Source organism: Taudactylus pleione, unplaced genomic scaffold, assembly GCF_031769625.1.
Source record: "Taudactylus pleione unplaced genomic scaffold, aTauple2 ptg000333l, whole genome shotgun sequence".
Taxonomy (NCBI): Eukaryota; Metazoa; Chordata; class Amphibia; order Anura; family Myobatrachidae; genus Taudactylus; species Taudactylus pleione.
In genome coordinates, this window is record NW_028284734.1 from 1,186,870 (window position 1) to 1,208,761 (window position 21,892).

The following is a 21,892-nucleotide window of genomic DNA, read 5'->3' on the forward strand; positions in this document are numbered from 1 at the left end:
TTCCATTTTGCAAACAATACATTATTGAAACATCAATTGCACTTAGATGAAGCACAGTGCACATGAACAAACATATTTGACATGAAAATGGTCGCCACACTGGAATTCGCAGTTGACCGTGATGTACAAAAATTCACAATGAAAAAAATATATATACTGTATATAAATAAAAAAGTAAATCTATTACAAACACATTTAATTTAGCTAGGTTTTAAGTAAACATTTTTTGACTTTTACTTAAAACACTTTGTTCTTGCAAGGTAAGTGCCCTGGGAAAAATTGTCTAACAACAAGAAATAGGATCAGATACCCACATCCTATGCACCGTACTAGTACATTACTGTAAACCGTGAAGAGAACATACTGTCACATGCAGCAGCAATATAACAACTCCTTTCAGCCGACGCGTACAGTAAAAGGTACATTGCTCTATGTTCAGCAATCGTTATTATATAGAGCTCTTAAAGAAAATTGAGAAGCTACTTTGAAATAATTATGCCGAAAAAATTTGTAAATTTGAAATAAATTTGCTGCAATATCCAATGAGTATAGTAAGACAACACAAAAAGTTCTGAGTTGTTAAAGGACCAGTAAGTTTAATACTCAGGTTCCTCCTTTATTTCATGGATATTTGTTACATTCTTAAACATACATGAACAAGTTGTAGGAACAAGTAATATTCAGCATAAAGGCATATTTCACAGGGGAATATTTTGTTCCTATGTATTTTTACCATTTCAATCATGTGCCGTGGACTAGGAGGCATAACAAATAGATGAGTGAAGGACGCAAGCCTCATGTTGGAGAAACGCGTAATTAAGCTTTTTGTGACCTCTTAAACTTCAGTGTTGTCTTTCGTTTTTGGATACCCATTATCCTCATCATCATGTGATTTAATAGGGGGGGGGGAATCTCATTTTATAGGCATGAAAGGAGTGGTAGCATTGCGAATGGCAGAGCCGTGCGAATCTGTAAAGCAGTTTCAGCAGCTACTTTACTAGCGGCTAAAAACGCCGTACATAATGAAACAAAGAAACGTTAACTACCTGATACATAAAGAATAATCCCAAAACTGCACACAGTGGTGATTGGAGCATTTGCAACACTGAGAAGAACAGTAACAGAAACAACATTTATTGATAGAATCGGTGTTTTATTAATCAACAGAACTAGATTTTCTGCATGCACTAATTAATGAAGATTACCACTCAGGTGTAGGACAGACAGGCATTTAAAGGTTTACTCACTAAGCATGTGAGCTTCAGCTTCCTTATTGGCAACACTAACGTCTTTCTGAATCTCGCTTTTGTCAAGAGAACTGGGGACACCTGCTTTCTGGGGATCAGGAGGAGAGAAACCTTTGTGTTACTGTTATATTCCTGGAAAAAAGAGCCACTAAGCTTGTGATCGAAGACTTAAACATATATTGCAGTCAGTGTTGGACTGGGGCATGAAGTGCCCACCAGGGAATGCAGTGGTAAGGGCCTAAGCTTTAAGATTTAGCCAACCATTAGTGAGGACATGCAAATAACTGGGCACCTTTACAAAGGAAGGGCACAGGGGTGTATCAGAAGTTATACCACCCACTTTGGTTGGAGGGAGGGCTAATCTTGCTGTAGTTTCCATAGAAACAAACCAAGCACCCAAGTTCATGCATGATCCTGCTCCAAGTTACTGACCCTCTCTAGTAGAGTAAAAATGTATAATTTGAGTGCACGGCTGTAGGGCCCATCAGGGATTCTCCCTGTACACTTGTGTGCCAGTCCAACGTTGATTGCAGTAGACAATCAAATGTCAAAGACACTTTAAAGGGCACCTATTGCTTACAGACAGTAGAAACGCTATTTTGTCGGTCGAGACAATATCCTTTAGAATGCAGTTTACTAAGGGGTGCATTCACGTGGTACCAGGGATACCACTAAGGTGTGAGGCACAAAGTGCCTAGGTGATGTCATAGGCTCTTACTGGTTCAGGTGCATTTTCATAAATATTGGTCCAATAAACACAATGGCACCTTTTACGAATGTACATGTTGAGTGCAGTAATTATAATGCTTGTGGTTATTGAGACTCTGCAGAACTGTACTAGTTTATCAAAATATATAACTATTTTATGTCATACTTCCAATAAATGTGTGTTCATAGGCTGGCCTCCATTTCACAATGTTGCACAACAAAGTTTAAAGAGGGCCAAACATTTTCCAGACTATAGACAGCCGGACAGAGCTAGACTAGCTGAAAGACCATTAAAGCATAAATACAATATACAGATGCATCCATAGTATCCCAATGTATTCTCTTCATTGTGAGCAATTTTCATCTAGCACCTACAGAGATAACTGTATAAAAGGTAATCTAGATACAAATTTGGGATAACTATAGCTTCATCTGTAGGAGCATTGGAACTGAAAATAGCAATGTTTTTATTTACTATGTATTAAATATGAATTATACCTTTTATTTGTCTAGAAACATTTTCAATGATCTCCTTTCTCTTGTGTATTATTCAAATATAAAACTTCAAACAAATGACCCCCGGACATGCTTCCTTTTATAGAAGAGCCACTAACAGCACTGTCAGATGTATCAGATGTATGTGTCTTACTGTCAGGAGCATAACAGAACTGAAGACTGATGAGAAAAACCTATGTCATTATGGTGTAATAGCTCCTCACTATGCAGTGCGGACACCCGTTTATTCAGTACCATTATACAGTTACAGACAGTGTCTCTCACTCTGACATAGCCGATAACTTATTCTGACAATCAGTCTGATAATAGCAGATGACTTGCTCTGTTACAGTCACAGCTTCCCCCAAGACAGTATTCAATAGACTGAGCAATCAAGTGCAAATGAGTCCCATGAGAGAAAATCAATATATCAATGTCATTGCAAGAGGCCGCAATCCGCTTTATAACAAAGAAAAACACTCAAGTACTGTTAGGAAATCAGGACATTTTCATAGAAAACTGTGACTGTAACTAGAGGCTATTTACAGAAGGCAGCTGTATTTTAGGATTAATGCTCCTTCAAAGAAGCAAAAACCAATTTACATGGGTATCCTGGTTTGGTGTTCCCAAATTCTAGTACTCCTACCTGCACCCCAGCAAGTCAATTGCCTACTATAGATTTAGCAGAGGTTATTGCAGTTACAGGTGCACATTATCCTGAGTTAACTACAGCCAGTCACAAAGCAGCACAGATTTTCTGTTTAGTTGCATGTATATATGTGTGTGGGTATGTGTTTGCTTGTAATATAATATAATATAATATATATATATATATATATATATATATATATACACACACTCACACGTTATATAATATGTATGTAAACATATATAATAGATATACCACTCTTGGGTGTGCAGTCGCACTTTGATTTACGCAAGCCTTGGTGTGCATATATCAGAAAGTGACTGCCAGAGCCGTAACTAGACATTTTGGTGCACCCTCCCCCCCCATCACAAACAGGGAGAGTGCGTGCGACATGCATGCGGGCCAAAAAGGGGCGTGTTCTTGTAGGGAAAGGGCATGGCAACACTATAGTACCCCCAATTCATTACGCCACAAGTAGTGTCCATTATTCACATTAGTGACCCTTATACACGTTGCGCTAATATGTAGTAGTGCCCCTTACACATTACGCCACACGGTAGTAATGCCCTACACATTATGCCCACAGTACATATTCCCACAATTACACATTATGCCCAGAGCACAAATTCTCCACCATTACACATTATGCACACAGTACAAATATCCCCCCCTTATGCATTATGCCACACAGTACGCATCCCTCCTTTACACAGTATGCCACAGTACAAATTCCCCCATACACATTATGCCACAGTACAAATTCCCTCCTACACATTATGCCACAGTACAAATCCCCCCTTTATACATTATGCCACACAGTACAAATCCCACCCTTACACATTATGCCACACAGTACAAATCCCACCCTTACACATTATGCCACACAGTACAAATCCCACCCTTACACATTATGCCACACAGTACAAATTCCACCCACCTTACACACTATGCCACACAGTACAAATTCCACCCACCTTACACATTATGCCACAAAGTACAAATCCCCCAACATGATGGCTCTCCCAGTGCCTGAAGACACTATAGCAGACAGGGAGGGGGCGGAGCTCAGGGGTCAGACAGCTGCAGCGCTGCCCGCTGTAATCTATATTAGTAATGGTGCGCCCGGCAGAGAAGGAGCCGGGCACACCTCTACAATTATACATTACAGCGGACGGCCGCGGGTGGAGTCGGCCGGTTCTGCCTACAGGGCATGTGCTCTATGTGCCTGTGCACTGGTCGCACCACCTTAGTTATGGCCCTGGAGACTGCAGACCCAAGAGTGGCATAGCTTTCTTATAAAGTCGTCCTGTTCAAGTTTTTTGAAGATTTGAAGAGCTCATCATTGTACTAGTCATCTTTGGTGAGGATTGAGGTCAGGTCCTTTGGAGGTATGTGGTAATTCTGCCATTTTTGTTATAATTTCTGTCAGATATTTCTATTTCTGTCAGAGTAAGGCAGTGATGTGCTCCTTTTCTTTGAGTAGTAGTAAATATACTTTTCACAAATAATCACTTTAGCAGTAATCATAGAATGATCTTAATGTGAGCCTAGCACTGTAGCACTATTCAGTGGTTCAGTCCCACATCTATACCTAGATCTGTATCTATACACTATGTAAGTATGATGCAGAAGAAACATCTGCGGGTTAGCGCTACATGCAGCCGTCATTAGTAACCCATTTCAGTTCCACCTCTTTAACCATGAAACCTTAGCAACAAATACGCCAACGTCCCGTTCAGCAACAGGTTAGGAGCAACACACAAAGATACATGCAAAGTTGCAAACGGTTCGAAAATGTCACTGATGGCGTGATGTGTCGACGATCTACCGTGTCACCATTACCTGTGTTTTCTGGTCTTTAGCGATACACAACTGAGTCAGGTACCAGGGAGAATTTTGTGGCTGAACTTCAAAAAGACTCAGAACGGGGAGCCTCAGAGCCTGCAATAATCCCTCCTCATCATTCCTGTCAATGGCCTCATTAACTTGGACTAAGGCTACATTGGCTGCAAGGAAAGACATTCTTACACAATAGCAAAGGTTATATACTGTACAAGGTTTTTTTTTTTCCAAAACTTTATTTAAATTTCATGTGTAGGTTTTATTCTTTGGCGTATTACACGTGAATTACAATTTTGGAACAAGATGCATCACGCTGTGTGTGTCTTTTAGAGGGCTCAAAAAGATAAAGTTTTTAGCTACAAGCAAGAATATTAAGCAATTTAGCAGGATGCAGGAAGCTTTCCTACGGTTGCTGTATGTTAAATAAAAGCAAATAGCGTAGCAATAATATACACGTGCAACAAAAACATTTAGCGTCAGGCTATTTATCCCCTTAGTTATTCACTCACATTCCCATTCACTCAGTATATGGTGACTCAATGTACTTACTGTTAACCTTATTGATGTGACCTTGTATCTCTGCTTGTGTGAGCAGTTCCTCATAAACGTCCCTTTCCTCTTCAGAAATACTACTGTTCTGTAAAGCAGCACACTCATTATCTATCGTAAATTAGATAACACAAATACAGCAGCAATCCAGCTTGTTGAAAACACTAATATAGAAAAATATCTACACAAAATAATAATGCTATGCAGCCATGTCAGTAATACAGCGTTAACACTCTGGCACCAAAATGTATTGTATTTCCGAAAAAAAAGTATTTATTAATAGTGATTTTTTTTTATAATTTTTTTTTTAAATACAGAAAATAATGTTGATTTGTTTTTGCAGCAGGCGCCACAGTTCTTAGATCACGTATACTACTTCAGTTACTGAAGCAGAGCCCCTTATAGAGTAGGCATATGGCAGCTTCTTACTGGTTCATTGTCTTACACCTATCAGACACCTCCTGCAGAATAAAGGTGCAGCCGCACCCTTAAATGCAGCGCGACTCCTAGTTTAATAGGGGAGATGTATCAAGCCTTCTAAAGAGGAGGAAAAGTGGGCAAGTGGAGAAGTTGCCCATAGCAACCAATTAGCTTTGAGGTAGCACCAATTTATGATATAGGGCAAGATAAACCATCCTCTATTATGCAGTCTAAACCCGAAAAAGCAGTTTTTAAGGGGTTTGACCGCATTTCTTATATGCACCAAGCTTCAAAAAGCAAAGCAAGGCGTTGTGTACATGAGCAAAGGGATTTCTGGGTCATAAACCCGGAGGTCCCTCTATCATATCAGGAGAGGTGTCCTTTACGATTTTATTAACGCTGTTATTATGCATGTGATGAGTGGCGGGATGCATTGCATGCAAAATGCGATTATTGATGCATCCAGCCCATAAAATGATAGGTAGAAACGGATTAGTTGCTAGGGGCAGTTTCTCTATTTGACCACTTCTCCAATCTTTAAGAAACTTGATACATTTCCCCCAATGTTTATTCCCCAATACATTTCCCCCTAAGGCTGGGTACACACCTAAATGACCGGCAATCGTGCCAATGTTCAGGGCGATTTGCCTTCACCCTGGACATCGCATAATTGCCGGTACACACTGAAAGATTTAATGAAAGACGGAACAATCACTGTTCTGTCCTTCATTAACATGTACAGGCTCACATGCGATATCGTGAGATTGACTATGCAGCGCAGCCAGTCACATGACATCGCATGCGGCTGCGGGTACGGGCAAACTGGGCATACACACTGTACGATATGCCAGATTTGTCGTTCCCATTTGGCTAAATCGGTCAAATCAGGCCGATATCGTGCAGGTATGTATGCACCCTAACTGTGCCCCTTGAGGTCAGCTCCCACAACCTGTCCAATTTAATTTTGACTCTTAAGAAGTTGCCTGGTTACAACACATCTCTGTATTGTTTGAGCTACAAGAAGTCAACACACTGACAATTGTTTACCTTTAATTTAGCATTGTCCTCTTTTATTTTCTTAGCCTGCGAGAGTTCGTCATGATACTGATGGTCAAAACCCTCGTCCACATTTAGCAGCATTGCATTTGGGTTCCTCAGAGTCGCTACGGTCTGGCTAGGCACTCCCTTTTCCAGCGCCTCATTAATTGCAATCACTGCCGCATGCACTATAAAACAAAAAGTGAAAAAGACTCTGCTGACAAAATCATGTGTGACTTCAGTCTCATTTACTTCTAGGTGTGAATCAAAGCTCAATTACAATTTATAAAATCAGAAGGATTCAATTACATCTGTAAAATATTCCAATTATAAAATTTCAGACTTTCACTGATATATCAAGCAAAGATGGTTCCTCATTAGACGGTCGCTGACTGGTGACAGTCATTCACCTAGTGGCAGACACTTTTTTTTATCAAAGTGCACCAGCAGCATACAAAGTGCGGGCAAATGCCCCCCTGACACGGACTTGCCACTATGTATATGGGCTGGTGCAGAGATATAGGTGGAATATTTCTTCCCAAAGCCTAGTGTAGCCACATGTGCTATCTACTGAGTCTCAAAGACCTGACCAGCAGACACATAGCAATAAGAGGATCCTCACAGGTTGCTAACTTTCCATTCTTCAATATATTCTCCAGCTCATGTAAAGGGGAGATTTTATCACAGGCCCCTTTCAAGGGAATAAACATCTTCAAGAATGTAATTCTTAAACCTTACATAAGACTGTCCTCCAAACCATTGTACTGGCTTGGGAATAAGACTGACAGGAAGGATCCCAGATAAGGTAAGTTGATAGATATAAGTGCAGTCTACTATGGACAAATGCTATAAAACTCACCTAAAAATTACACTAGAAATTTATGAAACAAAACACGATTAGTTTTCATGCTTTTACAGTTTAGAAGCATGAAAACTACCATAATTATTATTATTGTTAAACTTTATTTATAGGGCGCCACACAGAGGGTAAAACAATACAACAGTATAGGGTACAGTACAATACAGTGGACAAGTAACAATTAGCACAGGAGGAAGGAGGGCCCTGCTCATAGAACTTACAATCTAAAGGGAAGGGGAAGAGAAGAAGACACAAGAAGTGAGCCCATGTAGACTATGTGGTGACATGGTTAAGTGGTGGACAGATTGTTGTTATGAACAGGTGGGTTTTCAGGGCCCGCTTAAAACTAGGTAGGCTGGGGGATAGTCTGATGGAACGAGGGAGATCATTCCAATATTGGGGGGCAGCATGGGAGAAAAATACCAATATGTATTGCTATGACAGGTTTGGTACTGAACCCCGGCGGTCGGCTCGCCAGCGGTCAGCATTACAATACTGGCATCCCACCAATCAGAATCCCAACATAATTAGGTTAAAAACCTAACCCTCCCCCTAACCTTAACCCACCTTTCCCGCAGCCCAACTCTAAACCTCCCCCTCGTAGCCTAACCCTCCCTCCGCACCCTAACTCTAACCCTAGTGCCTAACCCTAATACTTACTGTCGGGATGTCAGCGGCCGAGATTCCGGCGCCAGTATTCCGACTGCCGGGGTGCTGACTACATCCCGCTGTAATGGCTGTCTGAAAACAATAAACATCATAATGGTGTAAGAATCTCTGTGGTAAGAGATTCTGAAATCCTATCTATAATGTCCTGTACCTAAATATACTCTGTGCCCACGTAGCTGTAATAATTCAAATCCATTGGAACTTTGTGTTTTTGTAAATATATTAAGAAATGTGACACAGTTACATTTGTAATGCAGTAATTCATCTTACTACGACCATTATAATAAAAACGTGGAAATCTGTATACATGAAGCAGCATACTTGTCACACTTCCGCAATGAAGAGCTCGGCGCTCTGTTGGTTCCCAGGAAAATGCCACCTAAGTCAGCAGAATGACTATGATATGAAATAAATAGTTGCTGCTATAGTAACAGCAACAAAACAGCTTTATTTGTTCACAACACACAGCAAGCACTGGTAGAGCATACAAGGAACTTACAGGCTGCTTCATCCACAGAGAGTTCATTGGCCAGAATACCACCAATCTTATTGAATGATGGCATCTGGATGCCATACTTCTCCAACTCTTTCCTCATGTTACTGATCTCTTCCTCTAGATAACAAAAACAGATGAGTAATACAAATTACTTTATAAACTACTACTACATTTTAAAGCTTGGAAAAATGTATATGGGTATCAAAGAGACCTGATACTCTCAGCTTGCAACATAAGGCCAAGATAAGGGACATATATATTGTTGAACGTCTTACCTGTAAAGTCCACTTTTCCCAGTAAATCCTGTATTTGAGGGGCAATTCCAAGCTTAAACAGATATAAACTGAAATGAAAAGAATGAATATTATGGCATTTACTGATTAAAAAAAAAAGATTAAATAAATAGCACATATACAAGTACTTACTCTGATAACTGCTATTGTACTACTCCTTTCAGATTGCTAATGAATATGTCTGGCATAGTGCTTGTGGATTGGGCATACATGAAGGGTTCAATACACACCCTGCACTGAAGGAGGAGAAGTGAAGTGGTAGATACAATCTGCTCTGGAGTGTATCTGGTAAATTGGATATAAGATAGGTGCAGATTTGCAAACTAGACTTTTCAGGTCTCATAACATTACATTAACGTACAGTATTTCATAGTGGGCGGAATGTACTAAGGGAAGAAATGCGGTAAAACCGCAGTATTCGGGGGTTTTACATTACCTAGTGTTTGTTCTAGCACCCTGCACCTGTCACAGCCCGTGGAGTTCCTCTTTCCTTCCTGGGGTTTCCCTCTCTGCTATGGTGCTTCTAGCACACTCACCTAATGCAAAAATCTCCTGAGATACATTCCAGAGTGTGCTGGAAGCACCAGAGCAGAGAGTGACACCACAGGCAGGAACGAGGAACTGCACGGGCTGTGACAAAAACAGGGTGCTAGAATTAAAACTACCCAATAGAAGCCTATGGGCTTCTTTTCGGGACACCCCCTGAGAAGGAGCTAAACGAATCCCTCCCAGTTCCCCCGCAGTGCGCGCATCCTTCTGCGCATGCGCAGAAGGACACCCGAGGGACTTCTTGGTGTTAAACCTAGAAATCCCTTTATCCTCTTATCAGGAGAGCATTCCTTTGCAATTTGAATTGCATTTCTAAGTACATACTGTCGTAATTAATGCCGGTATGTACCCGATAAGAGACGGGATGTACCCCATCCAGTAATTAAATTAGCAAGGATCACTACACTTATTTTAAAATTTCTTGTGTCCTGGAACAAATGCAAAAAAAAATTAAATAATAATTTCAAACATTGCATCACACTGTGATTTCACAATACAAAATCTTAATATATAAAAACAAATGTCCTGAGTCACTGACTCATTATCATCCAGCCCAAACCCCTGGACCTAGAAACATAACATTTTGGGAGAATATTCCTTCCATGACCTAAGCACCCACTAAGCAGGAATTTTTTAAATTCGACCCTTTAAGGGGGTAAAAAGTGGTAAAATGTTTCCTCTCGACCGAGGTGATCGGGTTACAAAGCAACATGGCCCAAGTGCCGCGGGACTGTAAGCTCATTGTCTGGGACGAGTGGTGGCTCCAGAGGTGGGGCTGTAGCGCAGTCCAATATTCAAATAGGGGAGTCACACCAATTGGCAGTGATGTTTGGCAGCATTTGGAGTGACAGTTGGTGTGGCTCCCCTATTTGAATATTGGACTACGCTGCAGCCCAACCTCTGGAGACACCACTGCAGTAAGGACTTAACACTTTGACTAGGTTTTTTCTTTTTAGAGAATTCACTTTATTTGTACAGTATTTGTATATTGGAAACTCACCTTAATAAGGATTGTAATATAGCACAAAACTTGATTTTCGATTTGGATTTCGAGCATGGCAATTGAGTGTTTGAATGTTAATGGGTAAATGGTGTCTCACACCATTGTCCCAATCACAGGAGACAGAGCCTGACTGTAGCGCTCCGTCTTTTATCTCATGTATAACACTCAGCTAATGGCTACCTGGTTGAAACCGGGCACATCAGCATGTGTGAATATATTTCTAAACTCCTGTCCATTATATCTTTATAAATAGCCATTTCTGACTTCATGAGTTGAGTCAGCTCTGCTAGTATAATTTCAGAGTTTATTAAGAAAATGTTGGTATTATAATGAATAATGTTGGGCAGCACAGATGGTGTAATGGTTAGCATTACCGCCTCACAGTACGGAGGTCGTGGCTTTGAGTCCCCCCACGGCCCTAACTGTGTGGAGTTTGTATATTCTCCCTGTGCTTGTGTAGCTTCCTCCCACACTCCAAAAATATGCTGATACAGTAGGTTAATGGGCTCCGAACAAAAGTTAGCCCTTGCGTGTGTGAGCATGTGGTAGGGAATATATATTGTAAGCTCCATTGGGGTAGGGAATGCACTGTGGAATTACTAGTAATAAATTATCACGGATACTAGAAATCACCTTGGATTTATGAGACCTGTATAAAAGTTCTCAGTCTGTGGCCTTGTAAGTTTTTATTCCTACCAGTCATATTCGATATTCCAGAATTAAAGTTAAATTTAAATTCAATTTTGTTTAATTGGAATAAAAGGTTATGGACTGGTTAGTAAAAGACCACATTGGCTGTCAGTTCCTTGCCTCCAATCATCCACAAGGTGGCGCTGCAGTTATACAATGTTGACACCATCTGTTTGTAACTTACTTGAGATATTCACATTTCGCCTTTGTCACGGTACCCAATGGAGAATACGTGACGGTGAACTTGGGTTAGGATTGTTAGGAGTTTAAATGGTTTGATTTCAAGTATTAGACAAAAGAGGAGACCTTTGGCATGGAAACCTCTGCAAAAGGGAATTTCGATTTCAGCAGAATGCTCAAAAGGAACAAAGGTTTTTTGGCAGCTCTTTCTGATGCTGTGTTTGAAACAGATTTAACTCTTCTAAGTTTGAAAGATTTTGTATGCCCTTCTTACTACAACTTAAAGCATAATGGTTTGCTAAAGCTGGGATAAGGGTCACTGCAAACCGGGGGAGTTGTTTTAAATGTAGATATTTTTACATGGTCTTTATAAAAGTATAAAGTTTTAATGCTGTGAATTACTTCAGTGAGATACACTCTGCCCATGCTGCATGTGAGAGCCTAGAAGCATTACAAAGCTACCAGTAATAAATGAATCAGCCCTGTAAGGCCCCTGATCCAAATGGCCATCAGAACCCATTAGTTCTAACTAATGACTTCATGACCACTTGCAGATGACTTCTTATTTGGAAAAGCATCTGCTCTATTACCTGCATTTACTGCATTCAACACTGCAATATAACAAACTCAATCTATATGCTAAGAAGTGGCTGGGGAGGGGATATCCTTTTTATAGATGGCCGCTGTCTAATCAAAAAGTTAAATGTTCAATTTATAATAATCAAATATGTCAATCGTATAGAAAATATAAATTTGGGGAGCTGTTTGAGTACACAAGCAACCTAACTAGAGCTGTAAAATAGCCTAAATAAATGCAATAATATGGGCAATATATTATTGACCTTTGTAATGAGTCTCTTTTCCTTCATTTTACTGGACTCGGAATAACAAATCCCTCACTTCCAGCAGTTTTATTCATGTAATGATAGGGCCAATATCCTCTTTGCACAGCACATAATATTCCAGCTCTCAGGAGCATATACAGATGCTCCTCACTTAACAACCAAGTTCCATTCCTACGACTAGGTCGTTAAACAAATTGGTCACTAAACGAGGAGCTGCATATACTTAATACAGGTAATCATTTTTATTTTTTCTGAATAAAGAAAAGGTCTAAAAGGACACTCAAACTTGATACTGTAACTGTTTTGCTTTGCATAACTCTTACTGTACAGTACAATTAAAGTTATCAAAAAAAATTAAAATACATTGATAGTAACAGTTTAGTAATAGTACTATAGGTTCCGGCAGGTCGGAGCGCAGGTAGTAAGTCCGAGCAGTTAAGTAAGGAGCATCTGTATAGGACTTTTGTTTGCACTGATAGCAATAAGCAGTCCCAGAGGACACTGGTTATATGAGATAATGTAAGCACCAACCAACTCCCTGAAACCACCCAGAGTCACAGGCCAGGGAAGGTAGACCAGTGACATAAATGAGAAGAGACTGAGCCACTTAACACCACAAATTCCTGCCATTATACATCGTTTTAGGTTCCTGAGGAGAGCAGATTTTGTATTTTGCTGGCTCTGAACAGACTCCTGATTGGCTTTATGATGGATGTATTTACATCCAGCAAGAACTTGCTGTATAGATTTTGCTTTTATTCAATGTACAAAATAATAATGCATTATCTGTGGAAAGAAAACAATTCTCACATATAACAGTGGCAGGCAGAAGGCAATAATTTATTATGGCTCGTATACAGGGACATTGAGAAACAAAACATGTTAAATGCTTGTCAAACCGTAGCAATTTGCCTTCGCTTCAACAGAGCATTCCCAGCGGGTTCATTAACACTTCTAAGATGACAAAAATACAAAGCACATTCATCCTGTGTAAAACATCCGGTTTAGAGCCATTTCCTCTAACCTGGGTTGTGGAATTGTGGGTATCAGGACATGGTGCGTTGGTGATGTGCGGAGAAACTCATGTGGGAATATAACATGTATTTTGTATGTGTGACTCTGCTCATTTCAATATTAAGGTTTACACCATTAAGCAGCCTATGCTCCAGTTTATCTGCTCTGACAGTGAAGTAAGGAAGGAGGCATAGAGAGAGCAGGTACGGCACAGCAAGCACTGGGTTCCCCCACTGCTGTCTCAGCACCTCAGGGTGCTACGTTATTAAATGCCATGTAGGTGTGAATCTCAAGCAAATTTGCTATTGTTCTCGTAGTTTATTATTTATCTATTACGTTATTTATATGGCGCACGCATATTCCACAGCGCTTTACGGAAAATATCTGGCCATTCACATCAATCCTTGCCGCAGTGGAGCTTACACTCTATATTCCCTATCACATGCTCACTCACACACACTAGGGGTAATTTTTTCTGGGAGCCAACTCACCTACCAATAAATTTTTGGAGTGTGGGAGGAAACCGGAGCATCCGAAGAAAACCCAAGCAAGCATAGGGAGAATATACAAACACCACACAGGTAGGTGGAGTGGGTATCGAACCCACAACCTTGGTACTGTCAAGGTGCGTACACACATAATGATTTTTTTGAACGATTTAACTATAACGACGTTGTTATCATACAAAAAAATCATTCAGTTCCTGAGTTATAACGATGAGCGGAAATCGTTCAAGCGCGCTCCTGTTTGTAGTTCATTTCAGACTGTCCAACAGACCGATTTTCATTAAGGGAAGCAACATTTTTCGTTCATCGTTGTAAAAATCATTCATTGCACTTCAAAAAATCGTTCACTTTTCAAGGGAAAGTCTGACAGAAAATCTGACAGATAATCGTTGGTTACAAAATCGTTACGTGTGTATGCATCTTAAGACAGTATTGCTAACCATTACATAGTCTATGAAATAAACAGATTATTTTTGTTTGGTGGGAAGGGGGAGGGGGGTTTATAGTTTTCCAGAATATTCAGAGCCGGACGCTATTTGCACTCGCTCGTCCAGAAAAAGGGGCCGGCTATTTAAATTGACCGTTCGCTCTTTGCGGTCTGTTGACACCTCTATGTCTGAACGAGCGAACAAAACATGTGGACGTTTTTTTGTAAAAAACGCCCCCTGGCCGCTCGCATCATACGTCATCTCCGCTATTTATTAGATTAATCGAGTACATTGAAAGGCGAACGAACTGCTCGCTATTCTTGTCGTTGCATTTTCCTACCGCAATCATGCGAACAGTTCAGGCTAAGAAATACCCAACTGACGTGGTCGATGACGCTGCTTTGTTAATTATGCACACCCTTAAAACGCCCGTTTTGACCTTTTGACACGCCTGCGTTCGGATCTCCACTCCTCGTTTTCAAGCACCTTCCCCTGTTACCACCCACAAACGCCTCATCCTGTCACTCAAATTAGCAGGCATTCGCTATTTTGCGAGCACACGAATTTCGACCGCACTGACTGGTTCGCGCATGCGTACTAAAACCCATACGCATGCGCAGATGTGCGAACATCGCTCGGAGTGAACGAGCGGGCCGCTTACGAGCGGCTCTGAATCAGGCCCTGTGTTCCTTTTTAAGTCGCTGCTCAGACGCGCATAACTAATATATGTGTACTTTTAGTAACTGTCCTTTCGTTTTTATGGGAAGGGAATGGGTTTCCCCCATTTTTCATAGACTCTAATAGGATCCCCCTCCTACTAATGGATCCAAAACAAACAGGATGCATGTAATATAATTCCTCCCATATACTGTACCTTCACTGTAACGCATGCTGAATGCAAAATAGAAATGGACGGAAAAGAGAAGCGGAGCTAAATCATGGAATTTGCTTATATTGTTTTATTTGGATTATCAGGTTTATAAACAAATTCTACTGGCTTAACAAAGCGCCTAACCTTAACACCCAGCATTATAAGATATCACTTATGGATTAGTTAATGGCCAAAATGTCTAAAACACGTTTAGAACATAAATGCTGCTCCTTAAACTTAAGCCAAGTGAGAAATTGCCGTTTATATTTACAGCAGCTGTGGATAACGTTTTAGGATGTCGTAATTTGTGTGTTAAGGAGTATAAATGAATTGAGGAAATGAAGGTGTGAAGAATCCATTTTGTTCATTAGTGGTGACTAACTCAAGCTGATGTTCAATCTTTTTAAATGGATCCCAGCCTAAGGTAAATAGGAATTAGCTTATTTTGTTTGGCAGTCTAATTCGTCTTTAAAACTAAAAGTTCTGAAAGCAAGGGAAAAAAGAAAAGAAAACCCTTCTACATGGAAAAAGGTCTAAGTGAAAGAGACCAAGGGAGATTGTGTCAATAATAGCTTAAAGGCCATCTGAAACAACTTACTTAACAAACCCATTTGTTTATTTGCACTTTACTAAGCAGAGTATTTTGCAATAGCATTACAAGTTTCACTAAACCTAATACACAGATTGACTTATATAAAACAACTGCTAATGGAATGGTTTTCAGAAGACCTCTAACAATGTTACGTTACTTTTGTGAGAAAAATAATTTCCCTATATTAATGTGCAGTCCATTTCTTTTTGCTCCCCTTTTACAGTAAATTGCTGTTACAGAGAAAAATTGCCAAATGTCAAATATCTACCAGCCAACCAGGTTGTGAGAAGGTTTAGCAATGTGTGCCACCACAACGTCAGGTCAGTACTGTACATGGTAACCACCGTAACGTCAGGTCAATACTGTACATGGTAACCACCGTAACGTCAGGTCAGTACTGTACATGGTAACCACCGTAACGTCAGGTCAATACTGTACATGGTAACCACCGTAACGTCAGGTCAGTACTGTACATGGCAACCACCATAATGTCAGGTCAGTAGTGTACTGTACATGGTAACCACCGTAACGTCAGGTCAGTACTGTACATGGTAACCACCACGTCAGGTCAGTACTCTACATGGTAACCACCGTAACGTCAGGTCAGTACTGTACATGGTAACCACCATAACGTCAGGTCAGTACTGTACATGGTAACCACCGTAACATCAGGTCACTACTGTACATGGTAACCACCACGTCAGGTCAGTACTGTACATGGTAACCACCACATCAGGTCAGTACTGTACATGGTAACCACCATAACGTCAGGTCAGTACAGTCAGTGCAGTCACAGACTGCAACTGGGTCACTGAATTTACTGAGGTGACTACAGCGTGCAGCCCCTAGGTAAAATCTGCCATTGGTTGGGAGGTATTTACAGTTTATCTAATATATACAGGTTGAGTCTCCCATATCCAAAATGCTTGGGACCAAGGGTATTTTGGATATCGGAATATTCCGTATTTTGGAATAATTGCATACCATATTGAAATGTCTTAGGAATAGGGCATAACTCTAAACACAGAATGCATATATGATTCATATACACCTTATACACACAGCCTGAAGGTTATTTTATACAATATTTTCAATAATTTTGTGGCTCAAACAAAGTTTGTGTATATACATGAAATGTATTTATGTTTCATATACACCTTATACACAAAGCCTATAGGTCATTTTAGACTTTATTTTTAATAATTGTGTGCCTTAATAAAGTATGTGAACATTGAACCATCAAAAATCAAAAGTTTCACTATCTCAGTCATGCTAAAAATATTCCGTATTTCGGAATATTTGGATATGGGAGACTCAACCTGTATCATAAACTATGGAGGGGGGTTTTGTTGATTCTGCACAGGAGACTTTTTTAATACATTTGTAGAATATTAAACCAACCTTATTTGTCCTCTAATCGAAGGGTTTGAAAATGAATCTAATTTTTCATTGGTTGGCGGTGCACCACTGGAAAGTACAGTATACTTCATACAGTAGGTGTTGAAACATTCAAGAAAAAATGGTTCAACTACAAAAAATAATTCCTTTTTGGTGCGCTCTTTTCTGACAATACTGTCTAAATACCTGATACTTGACTAAAAGCAAAAATGTGTTTGTATTGAAAGCTCTGCGGCTTCTTTATTAAAAAATATTTTGTTGCTATAAACACCACAAGTGTTCCTACACTACCTTGAGCCAGAATAATACTATTCATGTATTAAACACTCTCTCTAGAATTGGAGAAGACCCTTGCAGTGAAATATCTGTTTAAAAATCACTTGCAGGATCAAGCTTGAAAACAAGCAAACTGTTTTTGTTGTTTAGTCCATTTTATATCTTTTGATTGTATTAAGAGCTAAGTTTTAGACGGTATTGTCAGAAAAGAGTGCAGCAAAAAGGAACTTTTTCTTTAATATTTCATAAACTCACAGACATTGCCCACTACTGGACTACTTTAAAAGGTGTGCAGTGCTGGTAACTACCACCCCCACCCCCCTCGCCCCTTCCGTACTAGACTACTTTAATGGATGTGTAGTGCTGGAATCTACATCCTGACCGCCCCCCTACCCTTGCGGGTCCCCCCCCCTCCCTCCCAGTGGACTACACTAAACAGGTGTGCAGTGCTGGAATGTACATGCTGCCCCTCCCCCCTTCTCCCAGTAGACTACACTAACAGGTGTGCAGTGCTGGAGTCTACACGCTGACCCCCCCCTCTTCCCCCAGTGGACTACACTGACAGGTGTCTAGTTCTGGAAACTACACCCCGCTCTCCCCCTCGGGCGGCTCTATCCCCACCCCTCACCCTCACCCCTGACTATAGTAGCACTGCCACGGGACTTACCATATTTTTTGGTAGCCTCTCTAGCAAACCTCTGCTTCTTCGAGCAATTTCTCTGCTCCTCTCTGCTCTCCCTGTGCATATGGCATCACACGCAGCACACAGTGCAGGGTAGAGGAGAGTGAGCCAGAGCAGCACCCAGCAGCTGTTCAGTGTGCTGACAGTCTGCCAGGCAGAGCCGTAACTAGACTTTTTGGTGCCCTGTGCCAGAAAGAGCATTGGCGCCCCCCTCATTTTTCAAAGGGACATAATGCATCCAAAAAAGGGCCATGTCCTCATGGGGAAGGGCCAGGGAAGAGATAGGAGATGCTAGGAGATGCTGGGGATGAAATAAAAGGAAGCTACAAGCAAGAATGATAATAAACAGATATTTGACAGGCCCAAACAGCGCCCCCTGACCTGTGGTGCCCTGTGCGATGGCACCAGCCGCACTACCCTAGCTACCGCCCTGCTGCCAGGGCCGATACTTTGCAACACAAACATAGATTATACAGCCTTGCCGGCAGGCCCTAGACAGGCGCTTGTGTTGCCTAGCAGTAAATCCGCTACTGGTGACACACATTACACAGTAATGGTGCATACACACGGTACGATCAGTCAGCAATAACGATGTCGCCTTCCCGGTGTGCTGGATGATCATTATCACTCATCTAGCACAGCACCGACGACGGGCCAGTGACCCGCGATCAATGTTCGCGGGTCCCTATGTAACCTGGTCGATATCGACCAGGTTGGCCTGCTCGCACGCTCTATGGATGATATCGTTATCGGCCATATGTGCCGTGCATCGCTGGTCGTTTGAGGGTTTGAAGGCACCTAATAATGATCGATTTGAACGATAACGATATGAACAATAGTTATTTTTCATAGCATCCATATTTATCGTACCGTGGCGTACGCACCATTAGGCCATTTAAATATGATCTTATTCGGATGCTTTGTCTATTTTTACTGTGCTAATAATAAGAGATCTGCCTCAGTTATACTCTGAACTATATTTGATATTTACACATTTTAAATAAATTGAGGCAGAGATGTCGTCAAGCCAGAGTCATGTGGGTACAGAAGCAGTAACTCGCAAACCAGATTCTCAGCACCTGAGAAAACAGTTTGTGCAGTGCACAGAGCAGCCTTATCCTCATTATAACTACCTAGAGATCAGAAAGCATTTGATGTCTGGTAAAATGGAGGATATGATCATCAGATTTTGTTGCACAGTTTTACATTACTGTAGGACCGCAAAAGGATTTTGCCATTTGGCTGCTGAGCCTTATACAGCTGTATTTCTATACATAGAGCTGTATTACAGTGACGTGCGGTGAGCTGACTGGAGAGGTACTGGCTAGTATCAGAGTCAGATTTACAGATACATATATGAACCCAAGGGTGCAATGTGGGCATTATACAAAGGTGCAGCAGTATATAGTGCTGGAAATTTTTTGTGTTTTGATCAAGGATGTGTGGAAAAGGTAGACAGGGGAGGCAGTGCCTCACCTGCCATATACTTTTTACTCCAGAGTTTTAACTATAAAAAATTATTACACCAATGCAAAGAAGATATTTATAATATTTTTATTAAATGTTTCCTATTATTTTTATAGTCAAAATTCCAGAGTATGCTGAAGTATTACAGGAAAGGCTCTGCCTCACCTGACCGCACTGGCTGTTTGCTGTGTGTTCCCTTTTTTTCTCATTCTACATGTTAAATACATACTTTTTCTTTTATCATGCGTTATCTTGTTCGCCACGCAGGGGACTTAGTAACCATCAGACCCCACTTCACTTAATGGTGGGCCAGTGTCACTCAGTGAGTAGAGCAGACACAAAACATGCACTTCACTTACAAGATGCATCTGATATTGACTTGGACCCATTTTAAAAGACTTTCAGAGAGTGTATTGATAATGTAAATGGGCTTGTCTTTGTATCGTACGCATCTGTACGCTAAAACACCAGCCACGGGAAGATATGGGCATCCATTCAAATGACACAAATTTGTGATCAACTTTCTACTGTGTGAGTGTGTTTCTTTTTACACCATTCTTAATACAATGCTTATTTTCGTGTCCTACCATGGTAACATGGGCTCTGTAAATGTGTTCCTGATATATGGATCGCTCCTGCTGACAATTAGACCTAATTTCCAGGGATTATCAGTCAAAATGTTGGCTCCTGGAGAAATAATTATTTTTCACTACTGACCAACTGCACATTAATCCATCTTTTAGCCTTTATACAGATTACAATTGTATTAATGTGCTCCCATTCTTCCATTAAGGGCCAAACTCAATTAGCTGCAGAAAAGCTTGACTACTTAACGCGCTTACCATGCAGTCATTTCTGTATGCGATCTCCCGCTTAATGCACAATTCCATTGCAAAAGGCTTATCCCGGCAGTTGCACTGTAATTCATACTTACCAACTGTCCCTCATTGTCAAGGAGACTCCCTGAAATTGTAGCGATCGATGTCTCGATCTCTCTCTCTCTCTCTCTCTATATATATTATATTATATATATATATATATATATATATATATATATATACACACACATTCAATTGGGATCATTAGTATGGTTTCCCTGCAATGGTTATAAGGCACAATGGGGCAGATGTATGACGCTCTGGGAAGTGATAAAGTAGAGAGTGATAAACGACCAAGCAATCAGCTCCCAACTGTCATTATCAAACACAGTCTGTAACATGACAGTTAGGAGCTGAGTGGCTGGTCATTTATCACTCTGCACTTCATCACTTTACAGAGCTTCATACATCTGCCCCAATGATCCCTATGGCTACATGCATTTTCTGAAAAGTATCAGTGTGTTTTCATCAATAAGTAGATCTTCCTAACTGCTTTGGGGTTCATTTACTGTACATTTGGATGTAAATCAATTTTATGACACGCATCTCAGATATAGCTGTACACGTCCACTTTACCACGCGCTTAGTGCCAATTAACATTGGATACCTGTATAAAAGGCTATTAGTGGTAATTGGGGCTCTTAACAGGTGTCAAATGGCTGAATTTCTAATTTTTCTTTTACTAGTAGTGAAAATATGATAGAATGCAAGGTGTTTTCAGTAATTTAAAGGCTGTAGATGATTTTAGGGTGCATAAAATGCATGTACAGATGTGTCCACATACATCTAGCCTCCGCTTTAAACAGCCCATCTACTCGCGCCATGCAATGACTCTGTAGCGCCAAATGTATTTTTTTTCATGCGACCTTTTCCCGTAAAATGCGTCTTATTCACAAAGTGATACAAAAAACACACACAAGCAGCTTCTGCTGATTAATAGGATATGGGGCATGCCTATATTCTGTGTGCAACTGCGGCTGTATCTGCATGCGAAACGGAACATTACAGTGTCACAGCCGATGACGCTGTATGTAGTATTTTGCATGCTTATATAACCGCAGTCGCATTTTACTGGGAAAAGCCACACAGAAAGACTCACGGCGCTCATGCGTTACGCGACTTGTAGTGCATGGAGGATAGATGCATGTGGAGACAGCTGTAAGGTGAGTTTTGTCATTTTCAGTGTTTCAAGTTTTTTTTCAGTCAACACACTGGTCCACAGCTAAGAGGAACTCTATAACTGCGAAT

At 40.7% G+C, this 21,892-nt stretch overlaps 1 protein-coding gene across 2 annotated transcripts in view; it reads right to left on the minus strand.

Moving 5' to 3' along the window:
* IQGAP2 (IQ motif containing GTPase activating protein 2) overlaps positions 1-21,892 on the minus strand; it is a 319,379-nt gene that overhangs the window by 121,512 nt on the left and 175,975 nt on the right. Inside the window, exons 6-11 of one of the 2 annotated variants that reach the window (XM_088443724.1) lie at positions 9,248-9,315; positions 8,976-9,089; positions 6,958-7,136; positions 5,491-5,578; positions 4,942-5,105; positions 1,248-1,335 (exon numbers count right to left, since the gene is read on the minus strand). In XM_088443724.1, coding sequence (XP_088299850.1) covers positions 1,248-1,335; positions 4,942-5,105; positions 5,491-5,578; positions 6,958-7,136; positions 8,976-9,089; positions 9,248-9,315 — 701 coding nt within the window. The remainder of the gene's footprint in view (positions 1-1,247; positions 1,336-4,941; positions 5,106-5,490; positions 5,579-6,957; positions 7,137-8,975; positions 9,090-9,247; positions 9,316-21,892) is intronic. The other variant, XM_088443725.1, reaches the window with a different exon arrangement.